Below are 19724 nucleotides of genomic sequence, written 5' to 3' on the forward strand. Positions count from 1 at the left end.
TTCGTTTTCTTTTCTTGTCTTTCTGATTCCTTTAGTATCTGTTTGTCTGTTCTTTTTTATTCTCATTCTCACAATCACTCTATTGGCTGTTTCTCTCTCTCTCTCTCTCTCTCTCTCTCTCTCTCTCTCTCTCTCTCTCTCTCTCTCTCTCTCTCTCTCGCTCTCTCTTACTCACTTACACACACACACACACACACACACACACACACACACACACACACACACACACACACACACACTCTTGGTTTTGAGGCCCGGCCCCAGTAGGAATGATCGACCACAGTGTCCTGGTGTTTGAGTACCTGATTGAGAAAGGGTTATTGAACTCGAGGAGGGATACTGAAAACAAAAGGTTGGCATTCCGAAAGGGAAACTATGAGGAGAGAAGAAAATTCCTAACAGATATAGCATGGGAAACAGAGCTCAGGGGAAAGACGGCCCAAGACATGATGGACTACATCACGCAGAAGTGCAAGGAAGCAGCAAACAAGTTTGTCCCAGTCCAAAAGGAAAACAGTGAAATGAAGATGAGAAACCCATGGTTTAATCAGAGATGTAGGCTAGCTAAGCAGCAAAGTAAAAGGGCATGGAGAAACTATAGGAATAAGGACACTTGAGAGCAGAGAAAGATACCAGAGTGCCAGGAATGAATATGTCAGGATGAGAAGAGAGGCAGAAAGACAATACGAAAATGACATCGCAAGCAAGGCAAAGACTCAGCCTAAACTGCTGCATAGTCACATCAGGAGAAAAACAACAGTAAAGGAACAGGTTATGAGATTAAGGATAGGGGCGGAAGGATTCACTACAAATGACAAGGAAGTGTGTGAGGAACTAAATAAGAAATTCCAGGAGGTCTTCAACTTAGAGGAAGGAGAAATTCCACAGACAAGAGAGGGAATAGCTAACCCAGGAACCACTGGAAGAGTTTGAGATTACAGCAGGGAAGTAAGGAAGTGTTTACTAGAGTTGGATGTGACGAAAGCTATAGGCCCAGATGGAATCTCCCCTTGGATACTAAAGGAAGGAGCAGAAGAACTGCGCCTGCCACACTCCATAGTGTATAACAAATCACTGGCAACAGGGGAACTGCCAGAAATTTGGAAAGCAGCTAACGTAGTCCCGATATACAAGAAAGGGGATAGACAGGAGGCACTGAACTACAGGCCAGAGTCCCTAACTTGCATACCATGCAAGCTGATGGAGAAGATTGTGCGAAAAAAGCTAGTGGAGCACCTGGAACGAAAGAACTTTGTAACAGCATCAACATGGGTACAGGGATAGCAAGTCCTGCCTCACAGGTTTACTTGAATTCTATGACCAGGCAACAAAAATCAGGCAAGAAAGAGAAGGATGGGCAAACTGCATATTTTTGGATTGCCAGAAAGCCTTTGATACAGTACACCACAAGAGGCTAGTGAAAAAGCTGGAGATGCAGGCTAGAGTGAAAGGGAAGGTACTCCATTGGATAAAGGAGTACCTAAGCAACAGGAGAGGAGACAACGAGTCAGTGTGAGGGGGTAAGGTTTCTGACTGGCGAGACGTCACAAGTGGAGTCCCGCAGGGGTCAGTCCTTGGACCTATACTGTTTCTGATATATGTAAATGATCTCCCAGAGGGTATAGACTCGTTTCTCTCAATGTTTACTGATGATGCAAAAATTATGAGGAGGATTAAAACAGAGGATGATAGTAAGAGGCTACAAGATGACCTAGACAGACTGTGTGAATGGTCCAACAAATGGCTGATGAAGTTCAACCCGAGTAAATGCAAAGTAATGAAACTAGGCAGTGGAAACAGGAGGCCAGACACAGGGTTTCAGAGTCACCGCTGGAATTTTCCGTCACTGGGTTTACAACAGTTTCCAAAATCTTCCCTCCTCGCTAGTGTGGCCCCTTTCCTATCAGTTCCTCATCATATCCCCTTCCCCTTCTCTTTCTTAATCTTGCTCGACATGTTGCACCTGCCGAAATATGTTCGAATAATTCGATTGCATGTTAAAAGCAGAGAGAGAGAGAGAGAGAGAGAGAGAGAGAGAGAGAGAGAGAGAGAGAGAGAGAGAGAGAGAGAGAGAGAGAGAGAGAGAGAGAGAGAGAGAGAGAAAGAGAGAGAAAGAGAGAGGTTCATCTCTAGTCTTGACCAAGTCTGGTGGTAACGGTCTGAACATCAGAGCCTGCATCACCGTCGGGGCGTTGGTGGTCTTACAAGGCCAACATTCTCAAAGTTCCGCACCTGGCCCAACTCCGTGGACAACCAATAGTTGCCATCCATAGCACTAGGCTATAAACCTTCAACAGTCTCATGCTGGAAGTGCCTTTCTCAAAAACATCACTCTATCAGCGATCATTCATTCCTAGGCAGACGAGCGCGTCTGGAACTTGTTCGCTCAACAGGTTGATACACGAAAGATCAGGTCAAGCGATCACATGAAGGCTCTGGCACACAGTTGGCTACAGACTCAGACTGATCCTTATATGACTGTTACATAACGAACAAGTTTATTCCCAATAATGCATATTATAGGCTCATGAAATAAATGAGTCGCTTGGAGCAAGCTTCAGATGAGCTAAGGTAGGATAACAGCTCATGCTTGCAGTTTCACTAGGTACATCACTCGACAGCCCTAATGAACCCTAGTCCTAGTTAAAAAAAAAAAAAGAACAGAGAGAAAGGGTCAGGAAGTTGGAGGGGATCAAACTCGTTAAACTATATATAATCTTATAAACTTGTAAGACATTATCGCCAGGTTAGTAATTAGTAAACCCAGCTTTATTAAGTTTACCTCCTCACCTCACTAAAGTTACCAGCTTCCCACATTATTCTTCTCTCACACTTGTAGAATTTTTTTTTATCTATGTTGTTATCTAATGATTTTTTAAAGATATATCATGACTGAAAATATTTTAAAGATGGGTGTGTGTGTGTTAATGGTGTATTTCCAATACTCACATAGTTGTGCTTGCGGGGGTTGACCTTTGGCTCTTTGGTCCCGCCTCTCAGCCGTCAACTGATGTACAGATTCCTGAGCCTACTGGGCTCTATCATATTTACATTTGAAACTGTATGGAGTCAGCCTCCACCACATCACTGCCTAATGTATTCCATTTACTAACTACTCTGACACTGACAAAGTTCTTTCTAACGTCTCTGTGGCCCATTTGGATACTCAGCTTCCACATGTGTCCCTTTGTGCGTGTACCACCCATGTTAAATAATCCATCCTTGTCTACCCTGTCAATTCCCCTGAGAATCCTGTATGTGGTGATCATGTCTCCCCGAGTTCTTCTGTCTTCCAGCGACGTGAGGTGCAGTTCCCTCAGTTTTTCCTCGTAACTCATGCCTCTTAGTTCTGGGACTAGCCTAGTGGCATACCTCTGAACTTTTTCCAGCTTCGTGTTGTGCTTGACAACGTACGGGCTCCATGCTGGGGGCGCATACTCCAGGATTGGTCTTACATATGTGGTATACAAGGTTCTGAAAGATTCCTTACACAGGTTTCTGAAGGCTATTCTGATGTTAGCCAGCCTCGCATACGCCCCCGATGTTATTCTTCTGATGTGGACTTCAGGAGACAGGTTTGGCGTAATATCAACTCCCAGATCTTTCTCTCTGTCCGTTTCATGATGGACTTCGTTTCCCATTCGGTATCCCGTGTCTGGCCTCCTGTTTCCACTCCCTAGTTTCATTACCTTACATTTACTTGGGTTGAATATGTATAAAGTGTGTGTGTTTGTTAGTGATGGGTTTATATATATATATATATATATATATATATATATATATATATATATATATATATATATATATATATATATATATATATATATATATATATATAATAAATAGTAATTAGTAAATATTTACAATGAATTAGTGAGACAAATGTGTTCCAATGATCCTACTTAAATCGCCCTTTAATTGATCTATTAAAAATGGATCTAAGTTATAAACCAATGCTAATGTTCAAATTACTTTCTTTTGTAATCTGTATCAAAGCAGATTCAATTATGTTTCTGTTATAAGTGATTTACAATTGGTTATTGAAGAAGTCATCTCCCAGTCAATTTGGTGAGCATCTTCTGACAGATGAACAAACAAAGCATTAGACAATTGGCCATGTCTTGCAAAGTATTTATGTTGCGAAATTCTACATTTCAAATCTTTAGATGTTTGCCCAACATAGAACTTATTACAGTCTTTACAAGGTATTTTATAAATGACACAATTATCACTACGAGGGCTGTTCCTAACTAATAGCTTACCAACAGTATTTTCGTAGCTAAACAATACATGTATATTAAAAAGTTTCAAGGCCTTGACAATATTCTCAAACCCAGAGAAATATGGTAAACATAACACATTCTTTGGGCGAATTCTTTCACTGCATATATTATTATAACATGTACGACGTGCTTTGCCTCGGCAAACTTCCAAAAAACTCAGTGGGTAACAAAACTTGAGACCAATCGAATCAATATTCTTAAACTCTTCGTCTAAGAATTCTGGACACACGACTCGAAGAGCTCTTAGATACATTGAAGAAAAATTTGACTTTTTCACATTGTATCTATGCCCTGAAAAATAATGAACATAAGATAAATTATTCGTAGGTTTTCTGTAGACACTAAACTTTAGTGAAGAATCTTCCCTATGAATAAGTACATCTAGGAATGGCAAACATTTATCAATTTCAGTCTCCATAGTAAATTTTATAGAGGTGACTTGGTCATTAAATTTGGCTACAAATTCGTCTGTGTTTACATCTGAAGGCCATATACACAAAATATCTTCGACATATCTAAACCATGGAATGATTCCAGGAGCTATTTTTGAAACAAATTTCTTTTCGAAGAATTCCATGTACAAGTTTGAAAGCAATGGCGATAAAGGATTCCCCATTGCCATTCCAAAAGTCTGTAAATAATACTCATTATTAAAGTTGGGTTAATAATACTCATTGTTAACCTTTAATAAGATTAATATGCCTAAGATTACCATCCGGATGCCGGCGGGGGGGGGGGGTTCAAATAGCTTCGGCTATCACCTCCTTATTGTCCGGTCGTGATGGTCAATCAGATTAAGGCATCCTGTACATACCAGTTGCGTTGCTTCTGGCAGTATGGGTTCGAGTCACTTCTGGGGTGTGAGTTTTCAGTTGCATATAGTCCTGGGGACCATTCAGGCTTGTTTGCATATATATATATATATATATATATATATATATATATATATATATATATATATATATATATATATATATATATACATATATATATTATATATATACACATGTATAGAAAAAAATCAGTAGGAGCCTGAGGAGGATTTGGACCCACTTACTGGGTGCTCCCAAGCTAGCGCCCTAGACCACAACACGAAACAAAAACAATGCAACCGGTGATACAACTGAAGCCCCTAAGAGCCCCGAGGCTGCCTACCGGTGTCCCACACCAGCCACCATGGCAGGCTCCACTGTTGGAACATTGCTATCAATATATTGGAGACACTGTCATTTCCAGCCATCTGTTGACCCCAGTTTATTGTTACTCCTGCTGCCATCTGTTGACCCCAGTTTATTGTTACTCCTGCTGCCATCTGTTGACCCCAGTTTATTGTTACTCCTGCTGCCATCTGTTGACCCCAGTTTATTGTTACTCCTGCTGCCATCTGTTGACCCCAGTTTATTGTTACTCCTGCTGCCATCTGTTGACCCCAGTTTATTGTTACTCCTGCTGCCATCTGTTGACCCCAGTTTATTGTTACTCCTGCTGCCATCTGTTGACCCCAGTTTATTGTTACTCCTGCTGCCATCTGTTGACCCCAGTTTACTGTTACTCCTGCTGCCATCTGTTGACCCCAGTTTACTGTTGTGGGAACCGACCTGTGAGATTTATATTTATTTAATTTATATGAATTTATATTTACGTTAATTTATATACTTCGATAGCAATTTGTATAATGATAAGTGGACTGTATTTCTGCAATAATCTCATAATCTCACAAATCGATCCTCTACACATTAGGGGGGTTTATTAAATTAATATATGCAGCCAATCAAACTACAGGAAAAGACTACATACATTGAAAAGGTTCCTTATCTTATAGTACAGCAGGTTAGTCCACCAGGTATAACTAGGGTGTAGACACCAAATTATCCTCTTTGAGGTAGCTTCATCACCCAGTAACTGGTGCACAAAATCTTCCTCCTCGTCTTGACCTGTCAAAAGTACGCTAGCTGTAAAGCCAGAATCCTATATATGACAAGCTATATCAGAGAAACCACTATACAGTACATGGAACAATAAAGACCTGGCTTAATTACCTTTAGTTTGAGGCTTCCACGTGATCTAACCGGACCACCCTATATCCTGACATTAATGGCCATAAATGAATGATAAACGGGTTTCGGATAGACACTTAACTTGAATTTGTAGACAGCGTGTTGACAATGGTACACCTTTGGTTTCCATAACACTACGTCCAAGTAAATTTAACAGGAGCCGAATTTGCTCCCGTGTGAGCCTCTGGTCTCAATATAAACAACAATGGCTGCCCTCCTTCCTCCACTCTGACGCCTGGCTTACATTGTCCAGATTTCAGAACGTGATAGAAGGGTCACATTTACTCTACTTTAATATTGATAATTAAGTTAATTTATATAAGATGTTTTTATGATGGTAAAGTCCAAAGACTAATGTATTTAAGAATAATTCCCAGCAGAATAGCTGGTCAATTTATAATGGTATGTGGTGATGATATCCCGTTTTCTTTAGACGGTAATTCCACTACAAGTTACGTTTTCTATGGGTAACTTGTTTATACAATACAGCTATTATCTGTATGATATTAAATAGTGTCGGATTTTCCGACAACTGTTACTCCTGCTGCCATCTGTTGACCCCAGTTTACTGTTACTCCTGCTGCCATCTGTTGACCCCAGTTTACTGTTACTCCTGCTGCCATCTGTTGACCCCAGTTTAGAGTAAAAAGGACATTCCTTGCGCTCTGGTGGCATAATTTTTAATTAACGACACACAAGATTTTTAAGCACGTGTTTATGGGCCAAACATCTGAGCAATTTAATAACTACGAAATTAATATTGAACATAACAGCACGAGGATAATTTCGCAGCAGAATTTCAAATTAAATATTACAGAAAGCTTTGTGGGACAAGGGCTTGAAAGTTAAATTGTTATTTACTTGTTTGTTATAAATTGTCGCCACTGGTCTTTGGCATAGTTTAGTTATACCTCATAACCAATTTTGAACCCATGAAATTGTATACAGCATCGTCCAAGGCAATAATTACGGGTTTCTGCAGAGTTCCATAAGCAATGGGGCACCAAAAATGGAATATAGCATATATGTAATGGAGACATTTAAGGGTTTTATAATAGAGCAAGAGCTACATGGTCTATGAGAAAATACAGGACCATGTCGAGTGGTTATTTTTAGACCCAAGCCAAGCCCTCCCAGAACAGACTGTGTCAACGTGAGCGGTAACAAGCGACTGGCATTAACTGCTTGTTTGCGGCTACACAACAGCTGGGGTAGAGGCTGTATAACTGCTAGTTAGAGGCGTTAAACTGCTTGGTAGAGGAGACTAACTTCTGGTTTGCAGAGGCACTCTGCTTCCCGCCGAGCCGTGCCAGGCACTGGGTGGTACAGGGTAGTGAAGCGTGTGGCAGGTCAAACGACTCATCTTGACTGTCATTGAGGCGGACTTCCAGTGTGATGACATAGACGGTGAGGGGAAGAGGCAGTTCCACTGTTATGCAGGGGATTCACGAGACAATATGGATAGAGAGAACTGTTGTTGGTGTGGAGGCCCATGCCAGGCAGCTGCCACTGACATTCATTGAGATATACATGTGTGTCATTTTAGGGAGACTGATGATGTCTTCTGTCTCTTGGATGTCATATTCTCTCTCTCTCTCTCTCTCTCTCTCTCTCTCTCTCTCTCTCTCTCTCTCTCTCTCTCTCTCTCTCTCTCTCAGGAATAACAATTATGGAAAATTTAATAATATAATTTATCAAGGCCCAAGGTAATCTCCACTAAGAGCTTCAGCAACAAAAATCTCACAGCAAATCAGGAGATGCGCATAAAACTGCCCTTAATGGGAGTTCGCCTCACTGTAAAGAAACATGATTAATCCTCCCTGACTCACATGAAACCGCTTTCGGCGATTTAGGGATAGTTACGAAGCTCCACCACTCGTCCACTGAAGCCCAACTACTCGTCCCACTGAAGCCCAACCACTCGTCTCACTGAAGCCCAACCACTCGTCTCACTGAAGCCCAACCACTCGCCCAACTACTCGTCCCACTGAAGCCCAACCACTCGTCCCACTGAAGCCCAACCACTCGTCTCACTGAAGCCCAACCACTCGTCCCACTGAAGCCCAACCACTCGTCCCACTAAAGCCCAACCACTCGTCCCACTGAAGCCCAACCACTCGTCCAACTGAAGCCTAACCACTCGTCCCACTGAAGCCCAACCACTCGTCCAACTGAAGCCCAACCACTCGTCCAACTGAAGCCCAACCACTCGTTCAACTGAAGCCCAACCACTCGTCCAACTGAAGCCTAACCACTCGTCCCACTGAAGCCCAACCACTCGTCCAACTGAAGCCCAACCACTCGTCCAACTGAAGCCCAACCACTCGTCCAACTGAAGCCCAACCACTCGTCCCACTGAAGCCCAACCACTCGTCCAACTGAAGCCCAACCACTCGTCCAACTGAAGCCCAACCACTCGTCTAACTGAAGCCCAACCACTCGTCCCACTGAAGCCCAACCACTCGTCCCACTGAAGCCCAACCACTCGTCCCACTAAAGCCCAACCACTCGTCCAACTGAAGCCCAACCACTCGTCCCACTGAAGCCCAACCACTCGTCCCACTAAAGCCCAACCACTCGTCTCACTGAAGCCCAACCACTCGTCCCACTGAAGCCCAACCACTCGTCCCACTAAAGCCCAACCACTCGTCCCACTGAAGCCCAACCACTCGTCCAACTGAAGCCCAACCACTCGTCCAACTGAAGCCCAACCACTCGTCCCACTGAAGCCCAACCACTCGTCTCACTGAAGCCCAACCACTCGTCCCACTAAAGCCCAACCACTCGTCCCACTGAAGCCCAACCACTCGTCCCACTGAAGCCCAACCACTCGTCTCACTGAAGCCCAACCACTCGTCCCACTGAAGCCCAACCACTCGTCCAACTGATGCCCAACCACTCGTCCAACTGAAGCCCAACCACTCGTCCAACTGAAGCCCAACCACTCGTCCCACTTAAGCCCAACCACTCGTCCAACTGAAGCCCAACCACTCGTCCCAGTTAAGCCCAACCACTCGTCCAACTGAAGCCCAACCACTCGTCCAACTGAAGCCCAACCACTCGTTCAACTGAAGCCCAACCACTCGTCCAACTGAAGCCCAACCACTCGTCCCACTGAACTGACTGATGCTAATCCAGAGGACTTGACCACTGAGGTCTCCAGGGCCGCGTATAGGTGCAGGTGTTGTGACTCCTGTTTACATACTGAAGAATTTAAACATGAATGTCGTAGTGCATCACAGCAAAAAGAGACAACCCGGACATCAAAGGTAACTTAATACACCGCTGCTCTTTGTACAAAAGTGAGTGTTGCAACGTGTGCAACACAAGCTATAATGGTGTTTATGGCGCGGTAACTGACTTAGACGAGCACTGCCAGCCGCTGTCACTACCAGCACCTGTCACTACCAGCACCTGTCACTACCAGCACCTGTCACTACCAGCACCTGTCACTACCAGCACCTGTCACCACCAGCACCTGTCACTACCAGCACCTGTCACTACCAGCACCTGTCACTACCAGCACCTGTCACCACCAGCACCTGTCACTACCAGCACCTGTCACCACCAGCACCTGTCACTACCAGCACCTGTCACTACCAGCACCTGTCACTACCAGCACCTGTCACTACCAGCACCTGTCACTACAGTATCTGTCACTACCAGCACCTGTCACTACCAGCACCTGTCACTACCAGCACCTGTCACTACCAGCACCTGTCACTACCAGCACCTGTCACCACCAGCACCTGTCACTACCAGCACCTGTCACCACCAGCACCTGTCACTACCAGCACCTGTCACTACCAGCACCTGTCACTACCAGCACCTGTCACTACCAGCACCTGTCACTACCAGCACCTGTCACTACCAGCACCTGTCACTACCAGCACCTGTCACTACCAGCACCTGTCACTACCAGCACCTGTCACTACCAGCACCTGTCACTACCAGCACCTGTCACCACCAGCACCAGCACCTGTCACTACAGTATCTGTCACTCTCTCTCTCTCTCTCTCTCTCTCTCTCTCTCTTTATATATATATATATATATATATATATATATATATATATATATATATATATATATATATATATATATATATATATAAATGCAAATTTTCGTTTGTTCAAAATCGCTAATCTCCGAAAGTTCTTTACCGAATGCTTTGAAATTTTCACACAACGTTTCATTCACATCCGAGCGGGTTTATATATATATACTATATAGATGTCATGTCTGTGATGGGAAAAAAAAAACATTTTTTTTTAAATATGTGTTTTTCATGTGAGGGAAATCTTCGAAGCCTATTTACCGATTGCTTTGAGATTTTGACACAACGTTGCATTTGAATAGGCGCGTGTTTTTATATACCTACTATATACATGCCTCATCTGTGACAGGAAAAAACTATTTTTTTTACAGCCCCATCTGTTGGACGTAAGAGCAACACACGCTGTATTCTCTGAAAGTTCTTTGCCGATTGCCTTGAAATTTTGACACGACGCTTTATTCGAATACGCACATATTTTTATATACCTACTATATAGATGCCTCATCTGTGACAGGTAAAAACATGCTTGTCTTGCAAAAACAGTGTTATCTGTTGCACGAAATAGCAACACATGCTATACTAAATATGTTACGATTCCATTTCAATGTTTCCGATTGCATTGATAAATTGGATTTTCGTAGATTTCGATTTATTTTCATTTTGATTTAATTATTTTGTGTGACATTGCATAGGAACTGAGCTGTGTTGTTTACCATACCGTTCATTTCATGAGTATAATTTTTTTTTCATTCTTTTTCAATTCTTATTTTTAACTGTTTTTCTTATATTTCAATGATGGGAACATCAGATCATTTGAGGTTCCCATTTTCTGATTTGAACATCAGATCATTTGGGAAGGCATCGGATTTTGGAAATATCCAACACTTTTTTTTCATTTTAATACTCTGATAAATGATTCTTGTATTAACCATAGTACTTTACTAATATTACTAACTTGTAGATTAACCTTAATAACGCTTTTCCTACTACGCAATACTTCGCCAAATATTTCCTACTATGTGGCGGTTGTGTCCAGCAAATTAGCAGAGAAATTGGGTAACATTGACATTCCAGAGAATTAATTTCTATTCTCACTACGTGTCAGTATTTCTTGCTAAGAATTATTGACTGATACTATATAAACCAGTGATCAAATCAATTTGCATTATTAGCTGGAAATCACAAAATAACAGTAATCTCTGTTATCCCAGAGTTAACATGGAGGAATGAAATTCTACCTCCACTTCTCGTCTTTATGAACTCTGTTCATAATAATTATTATATGACGAGGATATATATAACATCACCTCATTATATTATCAAACCCAGCCTTATTGTCTTACAAAACAGAGTAATCATTAGGAAAATAATTCTCCATTTTTACCAGATGCGTGAGTGAGACTGGGAAGAGGGAGGAAATGAGCGCCTTATCCACGGAGATCGAGAGTGACCTTCTTACTGACCAAGTGGTGCATGGAGTTTACGTAATTTAACGGACCATACAGAGGACATTCATACAGCAGTGAGTGTCTGGGTACTGAAGTGACTCCAGCATCGGCCAAACGGTCGTTTCGCGAGCACCATCTGGTTAAGTTGCATAATTTTGTACTTTTTGAGATCTCTATATTTGACAAACGTGTAAACTTGCTTCTTGTTCTGTCATAGGCCTCCTCTTAATAAAAAGTAAGTCTCATTCTGGACTACCCTCTCTTATATATTTAGAGATAGATGAAAATTAATCTCGAGGTAGGCAGTCTTTACAAATCCATTATAATTTCAGCTTGTGTCAGAGCAACACAAGGGAAGATAAGCTTTTCCCACCACGCGTGACTCAGGACCGCATGGCTCGACAAGCCTAGTGAAGCATTGATGCGTGCCTCTATCTCCTCCATACAGCTAAGCTGTCTTAATTGTTATTAGTAGTACTAACCATTAGTGCATTATTGGTCTTCCAAATGAGATCATTTTCATTTAATAACCTTTTATAGCCATTTAATATTTACAGATATTCTTCATATATCTCAAATGGCGTAATGATGTTCTTGGACATATATTTCATTGTGCAATAATATAATTTTATATCTATGATTTATTCTGATGAGAGCCAGCACCGGATTATAGTGCTAGTGACGTAGATGTTTCTTAGCGCCTTAGTTTGACTCTTAATTACAATACACAGTCTTGTTAATGTTTTCATATTATATTATTAATCCTTAAGATCCATAACTACTAGTTTGTAGATTTAATTTCAATATATTTGCTCTTTTCAGTTTTCACCTTTTTCACAAAAAGGGGCGGTCCTTCTCAGTTATGGAATGTATGATTATTTTGATTAATGAGTCAGATTTTCCCACATAGGATGAGGGAGTGGGGAATGGTGGGGAGGGCGAGGGGACGGGATTGGAGGATGATGGGAAGGACTGGGGGACAGAGGAATGGTAATGGTGGGGAGGACAGGGGAATGGGGGAGTTGGGGATGGTGGGGACGAGGGGACAGGGGAATGGAGAATGGTGGGGAGGGCAAGGAGACAGGGGAGTGGGGGATGTTGGAGAGGACGAGGGAACGTTGGAGAGGGGAATGGTTGGGAGGACGAGGGGATGCTGGAGTGGGGGATGGTGAGGAGGACAAAGGGACAGGGGATGGTTGCTGTGGCTCATCAACGCACATGCGTTGATGAGCCACAGCAACGCATGGCATATATATATATATATATATATATATATATATATATATATATATATATATATATATAAATGCGAACAAGCCTGAATGGTCCCCAGGACTATATGCGACTGAAAACTCACACCCCAAAAGTGACTCGAACCCATACTGCCAGGAGCAACGCAACTGGTATCTACAGGACGCCTTAATCCGCTTGACCATCATGACCGGACATAAGGAAGTGATAGCCGAAGCTATTTGAACCACTTCCCAACCGGCACTCGGATGGTAATCTTGGTAATCTACAGGATTAAGGTGTCCTGTAGATACCAGTTGCATTGCTCCTGGCAGTATGGGTTCGAACCGCTTCTGGGGTGTGAGTTTTCAGTCGCATATACTCCTGGGGACCATTCAGGCTTGTTCGCATTTATGTTCCTCACGTGTGCCCCAAAGAATGAGGTGATTTAATAAAATGCTATGCCCAAGATTACCATCCGAGTGCCGGCGGGGATGTGGTTCAAATAGCTTCGGCCATCACTTCCTTATGTCCGGTTGTGATAGTCAAGCGGATTAAGGCGTCCTGTAGATACCAGTTGCGTTGCTCCTGGCAGTATGGGTTCGAGTCACTTTTGGGGTGTGAGTTTTCAGTCGCATATAGTCCTGGGGACCATTCAGGCTTGTTCGCATATATTATATATATATATATATATATATATATATATATATATATATATATATATATATATATATATGTATTATATATATATATAATATATATATATATATATATATATATATATATATATATATATATATATATATATATATGTCGTACCTAGTAGCCAGAACGCACTTCTCAGCCTACTATGCAAGGCCCGATTTGCCTAATAAGCCAAGTTTTCATGAATTAATATATTTTCTCTAATTTTTTTCTTATGAAATGATAAAGCTACCAATTTCATTATGTATGAGGTTATTTTTTTTTATTGGAGTTAAAATTAACGTAGATATATGACCAAACCTAACCAACCTTACCTAACCTAACCTAACCTATCTTTATAGGTTAGGTTAGGTTAGGTAGGTTAGGTGGTCGAAAAACAATTAATTCATGAAAACTTGGCTTATTAGGCAAATCGGTCCTTGCATAGTAGGCTGAGAAGTGCGTTCTGGCTACTAGGTACGACATATATATATATATTATATATATATATATACCACACTGGTTCAGACCCACTGCTCTATCCCCGGGAGGTCAATGGACCTGTAATGATTTTGTAGCATTACATTAAATAATATTTATATGAGCGGTTATGAGCAGATATAACAACTTTAAATTACACGCACATCAGCAATCCTTATTACTTTAAACATTAATGTAGCGGCATTATTATGCGTACTGATAAAACGTTGGGATACCGCGGTAATTATAATTTTATATGCGTCAATGATTCATGTATTATGGAGCAAAAAAATACAAATATATACTGATTTATAATTTATGTAAATATGACTTGCATTCGTGAGGTGAAATACTTGGTCATAGGTGTTGGGGCAACCCGTCCTCTTAAAGTTATGTCCCTTTTCGCTCGTTTGCCTGTATGGCCAAAAATGGACGTAATATGAAATGAAATCGGCTCACAAAAGTGATGTACTGTTCCGTTTTCTGTTTTGGATCCTCTGGCTTAGGCTGTTAGGTTAGGAGAGGAAACTTTCAATTAACGGTTTTCATGACGTATTGAAACCTTAGGAGAACTTCCTGCCCTCCTAACCTACCAGAGGAACCTGCTGTTTTGAAAGAAAAAAAAGGTTGTTTTTCAATTATATTTAATTTTCAAATTATGTCCAGACTACAATTAAGGATTCACACCCGGTCAATCCTCTCCCGCAAGGATACGAATCCAGGCCAAAGCGCTTGCGAAACACCGGGCGAGTGTTTTACCACTGTGCCACGAGGACTGCCAAGGGACCTTAGTTTCCGGAGAACCACTAACATTAGTGGCCTCGACGAGGACTGGACGGCAGCGGCTTGTCGAAGGTCCTGCCCCCCTCTCCAGGGACATACAATAGGGCCTTGCCTAATATTTACCTATATACTAGCAAATATTATGTGGAACCTACTATGAGTTATTTCAGTTATGTTGGATATTGTTCTAGAGATATAGAATTTCACACCCACGTTAATACTCACTATTTTTCACTCTAAATATTGTGATATTTGAAGCAGCGATGATGGCAACGAATGGGGAGGGGGGGGGGGCGGACCAGCGCACCCCTGGGCAGTATAAGGGACAACTTTGATGTAGAGATTCGAGGAAAAAGGTTATCATGTATAACCAAACTCAATTACGGGCTCACCATAGCCCGTGCTACATGGATACTTCGTCCTGAGTAGCTAAATCTTTAACAACAACAACAACAACGTGGAGATTCATTGAAGACTTTCATACATTCATCTGAGGCTCATGGTGTCATAGCGGGAAGCCCTTGTAGAGCGGGCAGAGGAACGTGCGCACAGGTGAGTAGATAGTGTTCAACTGACGAAAAATGGGTCAGAGTCTGAGATGGTACCTGAGGAGGTTAGCAGAGACCTCTTGCGGAGAAAGTGATGTATTAAGGTTGTTGATCTCTGATTGACAGACCACTTTCAAGAACTCCAGTGTTCTTTCTCACTCGTAAAAGGCTTTCAAATGTATAAATCGATTAATATTGTGCATATCTTGAGTATACTTCATGGTAGATGAACATATGTGTAGCTATCTTGAGAGAAAAGCGAGCACGAGGGAGACACTGAGTACGGCTGAGAAGTGACAACAGAAGAGGTAAGGAAACAGCTAGCAACACTAGATGAAACTAAAGCAATTGGAGTGCCTCTGGAATTGCACAACATTCAGTTTAGGGTCCAGGCCGGCGGGGACCTATCCATCTATCTGTATATCTATCTACCCATTTATCCATATATCTATCCAATCCTCTTTGGCGGAGGAAGGATCCTCTGTCTCCTGTCAATGTTGAGTGATAAAGATTAAGCCACCCAATAGGTGGCACGGGCATGAATAGCCCGTCATCCTGTTAAAGTGCAAATGTTCGCCTTATAAAGGGGAAGCCACGAACTATACCTATCCCCGCCTACCCGGGATAGGTGGGAAAACACAGCCAACCATCTGCAGGTACCAGCTTAGCACAGGGCGAGGTCCCGTCACGACGTGGGGCCAGATTCACGAAGCAGTTACGCAAGTACTTACGAACGTGTACATCTTTCTGCAATCTTTGACGGCTTTGGACTCATTTATTAAACAGTTTACAAGCATGAAAACTTCCCAATCAACTGTTGGTATTGTTATAAACAGCCTCCTAGTGCTTCGGAGCTCATTTACTGTTTAATAATTGTAAACAAAGCCGCCGAAGATTGAGAAAAGATGTACAGGTTCGTAAGTGCTTGCGTAACTGCTTCGTGAATCTGGCCCCTGACCACTGCCCAGCCTGTGACATAACACCTCTGAGGTGTGACTTTGTTATTGTCACGTACAGACAGCCTGGCCACACACTTTCCTGTGGGGGCGAATTCATGAATTGATTAAATAAAACCATTTATGGTGTTACAGTCACTACAAGACGTCGTACGGCCTACGTAAATCTTTTATAATAATTTGCTATTAAATTTATATTTTTCATAAGTACTTAAGTTTGTGAACAGTGAAGAAGTTCAGATAATTGTGATTTTGGTCACGAATGTTTCCACGTACAAAATAAGGGGTACTATGAAAGGTGGAGGCTCACGAATATCCACATTTTTAATATGTAGGTTGGTTAGGTTAGGTTAGGTACGTGGCTCGGGTTCATGCATTTTAGTACCCTTAATTTTAATGTTGTGGCAAATTAAGAGAACTGACTGAACTTGTCATTGGCTAACGACTCACCTAAACACAACATAAATGGATAATGATGATGTATTCTGAGCATTATTCTCACCAGTTTGTAACTGTGGCAATGATGCGGTGGTGACCCATCATCCCTCAGCCGCCACTAACGACCCAACAATGCCCGTCAATCACCACACTTCGCTAATAGTTCATAACTATAATGATCGTGATGCAAACTATTCTCCTAATTGAGCGTCGCATTTTGACGTATATTCTACCTAAGGCCACAAATCGACGTACTAGAAAACGGCAGCGGCTCGCGAAATTGACATACCGTCCCGTGTTCTGTCTTGGCTCCTCTGGTAGGTTAGGTTAAGGGCACGTTAGTACGACAGTTTCTTGACGTTGGGTAACCTTAGGAGGACGGGACCCACCTCATCTTGCTCCTGACGGGTGCCTCCCCTCACTGTGACAGTGTGTCCAGACACACACATACACACACACACACACATACACACACACACACACACACACACACTCACACATACACACACACACACACACACACACACACACACACACACACACACACACACACACACACACACACACACACACACACACACATACACACACACATACACACACACACACACACATACACACACACATACACACACACACATACACACACACACACACACACACACACACACACACACACACACACACACACACACACACACACACGCGCGCGCACACACAGGTTTGCCACCAGACTAGTACCCGAACTGAGGGGTTTGAGCTACGATGAGAGACTACGGGAATTAAACCTCACGTCACTGGGAGACAGAAGAGTTAGAAGGGGACATGATCACCACATACAAGATTCTCAGAGGAATTGATAGGGTAGATAAAGACAGGCTACTTATCACAAGGGGCACACGCACTAGGGGACACAGGTGGAAATTGAGTGCCCAAATGAGCTATAGAGACGTTAGAAAGAATTTTTCAGTGTCAGAGTAGTAGACAAATGGAATGCATTAGGCAGTCATGTGGTGGAGGCTGACTCCATACACAGCTTCAAGTGTAGATATGATAGAGCCCAGTAGGCTCAGGAACCTGTACATGAGTTGATTGACCGTTGAGAGGCGGGACCAAAGAGCCAGAGGTCAACCCCCGCAAGCACAACTCGGTAAGTACAAACACACACACACACACATCTCCCCAGTAAGGATTATACAAGTACTTAATGACTGGTATTGCACTATCATAACAAATCCTTTCGTCAGCAACTTACCGCAGTTACCCTTGACAGCGCCTAACATGAGCAACGCCACAACGCCACACACAGGAGGAACGCCTTCAGATGGTTATCTTGTGAACATTTCGGGGCTTAGCGTCCCCGCGGCCCGGTCCTCGACCAGGCCTCCTTATTGTTACACATCCCAGGAAGCAGCACGTAGCAACTGTCTAACTTCCAGGTACCTATTGAACAGGTACAAACTTTGTCCATTTGTTCCCGCCTCCACCGGGGATCGAACCCGGAATCTCAGGACAACGAATCCCGAGCGCTGTCCACTCAGCTGTCAGGCCCCTTCCTCCTACCAGATTTTATTTAATGCACACTTGAATCCATTTATAAGTATCACTTATATTCCCCTGCTTCTGACAGATGCTCAAAAACATGTAATGTTTTAATATGGGCTTCATGGGCTATGGGCTATCATTACATGGGCTTCTTATGATTAATATATCATAAGAAGCCCATGTAAAGAGCTATTTTATGCAAGTACTGATAATCAACATGTCCATAACATCCTTCAATAAGGAAACTACTTTGATTTTAAAAGGCTTTTCATTACTGGCAATGATGACTTGGCACTTTCTCCTGATAACTACCTACCTTCATTACTGGTAACAATAGTACTAACGAGGCAGAGAAGCGTTGTCAACCCCACCAGGCAAATGTCCTTATATTTGTTAGAATGTTAATTAAACGGAGTATCTTCCTAATTATATAATTCAGTGAAATACCGTAAAAATTTTTAAATAATTCCTTGAGATAATTAAGTGATGTTCCTGTACATAATTTCTTATTAGTTCATTGTTCACCAATGTTCACCAGAATCATCACTTGTTTCTGATTTAATATTATCAAGTATTAATAAAGCAATGGATCAGTAACGCTAGTGGAACAATTTGTGAAGGAACGCTAGTGGAACAATTTATGAAGGAACGCTAGTGGAACAATTTGTGAAGGAACGCTAGTGGAACAATTTGTGAAGGAACGCTAGTGGAACAATTTATGAAGGAACGCTAGTGGAACAATTTGTGAAGTAACGCTAGTGGAACAATTTATGAAGTAACGCTAGTAGAACAATTTATGAAGGAACGCTAGTGGAACAATTTATGAAGGAACACTAGTGGAACAATTTATGAAGGAACGCTAGTGGAACAATTTGAGTATAACAAATTTGCAAGAGCAAAATGCAAAATATTAAATGTTGACAAAGCTTCATTTTTGTATTAGTTGAGCGTGAAATATAAACACATAATAATTAATAAGGCCTCGAGGAATATACGAAGAGACGAAAGATCAACATTTGGCACTAAAGCATCATTTTTTTCTATGCAAGAACCCCGTGAGAGCCGTTGAGGAGCTCGTACCTCACCAGATCAACCCGATTGATCAACTACAATTGATTACTACTGATGGTCTCATTTGCATGTCCATTCTACGACATTGGTTGGCTCCTCCCAGTCTCTCCCCTTGCAGATGTGTCTGGTAATGGGTTTGATCCCTC

The 19724-nt window shown here is 42.2% G+C and overlaps 1 protein-coding gene across 1 annotated transcript; it reads right to left on the reverse strand.

Moving 5' to 3' along the window:
• Positions 1–5509: 5509 nt before the first annotated feature.
• On the reverse strand, positions 5510–18829 carry LOC123772576 (uncharacterized). Its single transcript, XM_045765816.1, has 2 exons — positions 18824–18829; positions 5510–5881 (listed from the first exon to the last, which is right to left on the reverse strand). The coding sequence occupies exons 1-2, from the start codon at positions 18827–18829 to the stop codon at positions 5510–5512; spliced, it is 378 nt and encodes a 125-aa protein (XP_045621772.1).
• Between the last annotated feature and the right edge of the window lie 895 nt (positions 18830–19724).

This window comes from Procambarus clarkii, chromosome 17, assembly GCF_040958095.1.
Source record: "Procambarus clarkii isolate CNS0578487 chromosome 17, FALCON_Pclarkii_2.0, whole genome shotgun sequence".
Taxonomy (NCBI): domain Eukaryota; kingdom Metazoa; phylum Arthropoda; class Malacostraca; order Decapoda; family Cambaridae; genus Procambarus; species Procambarus clarkii.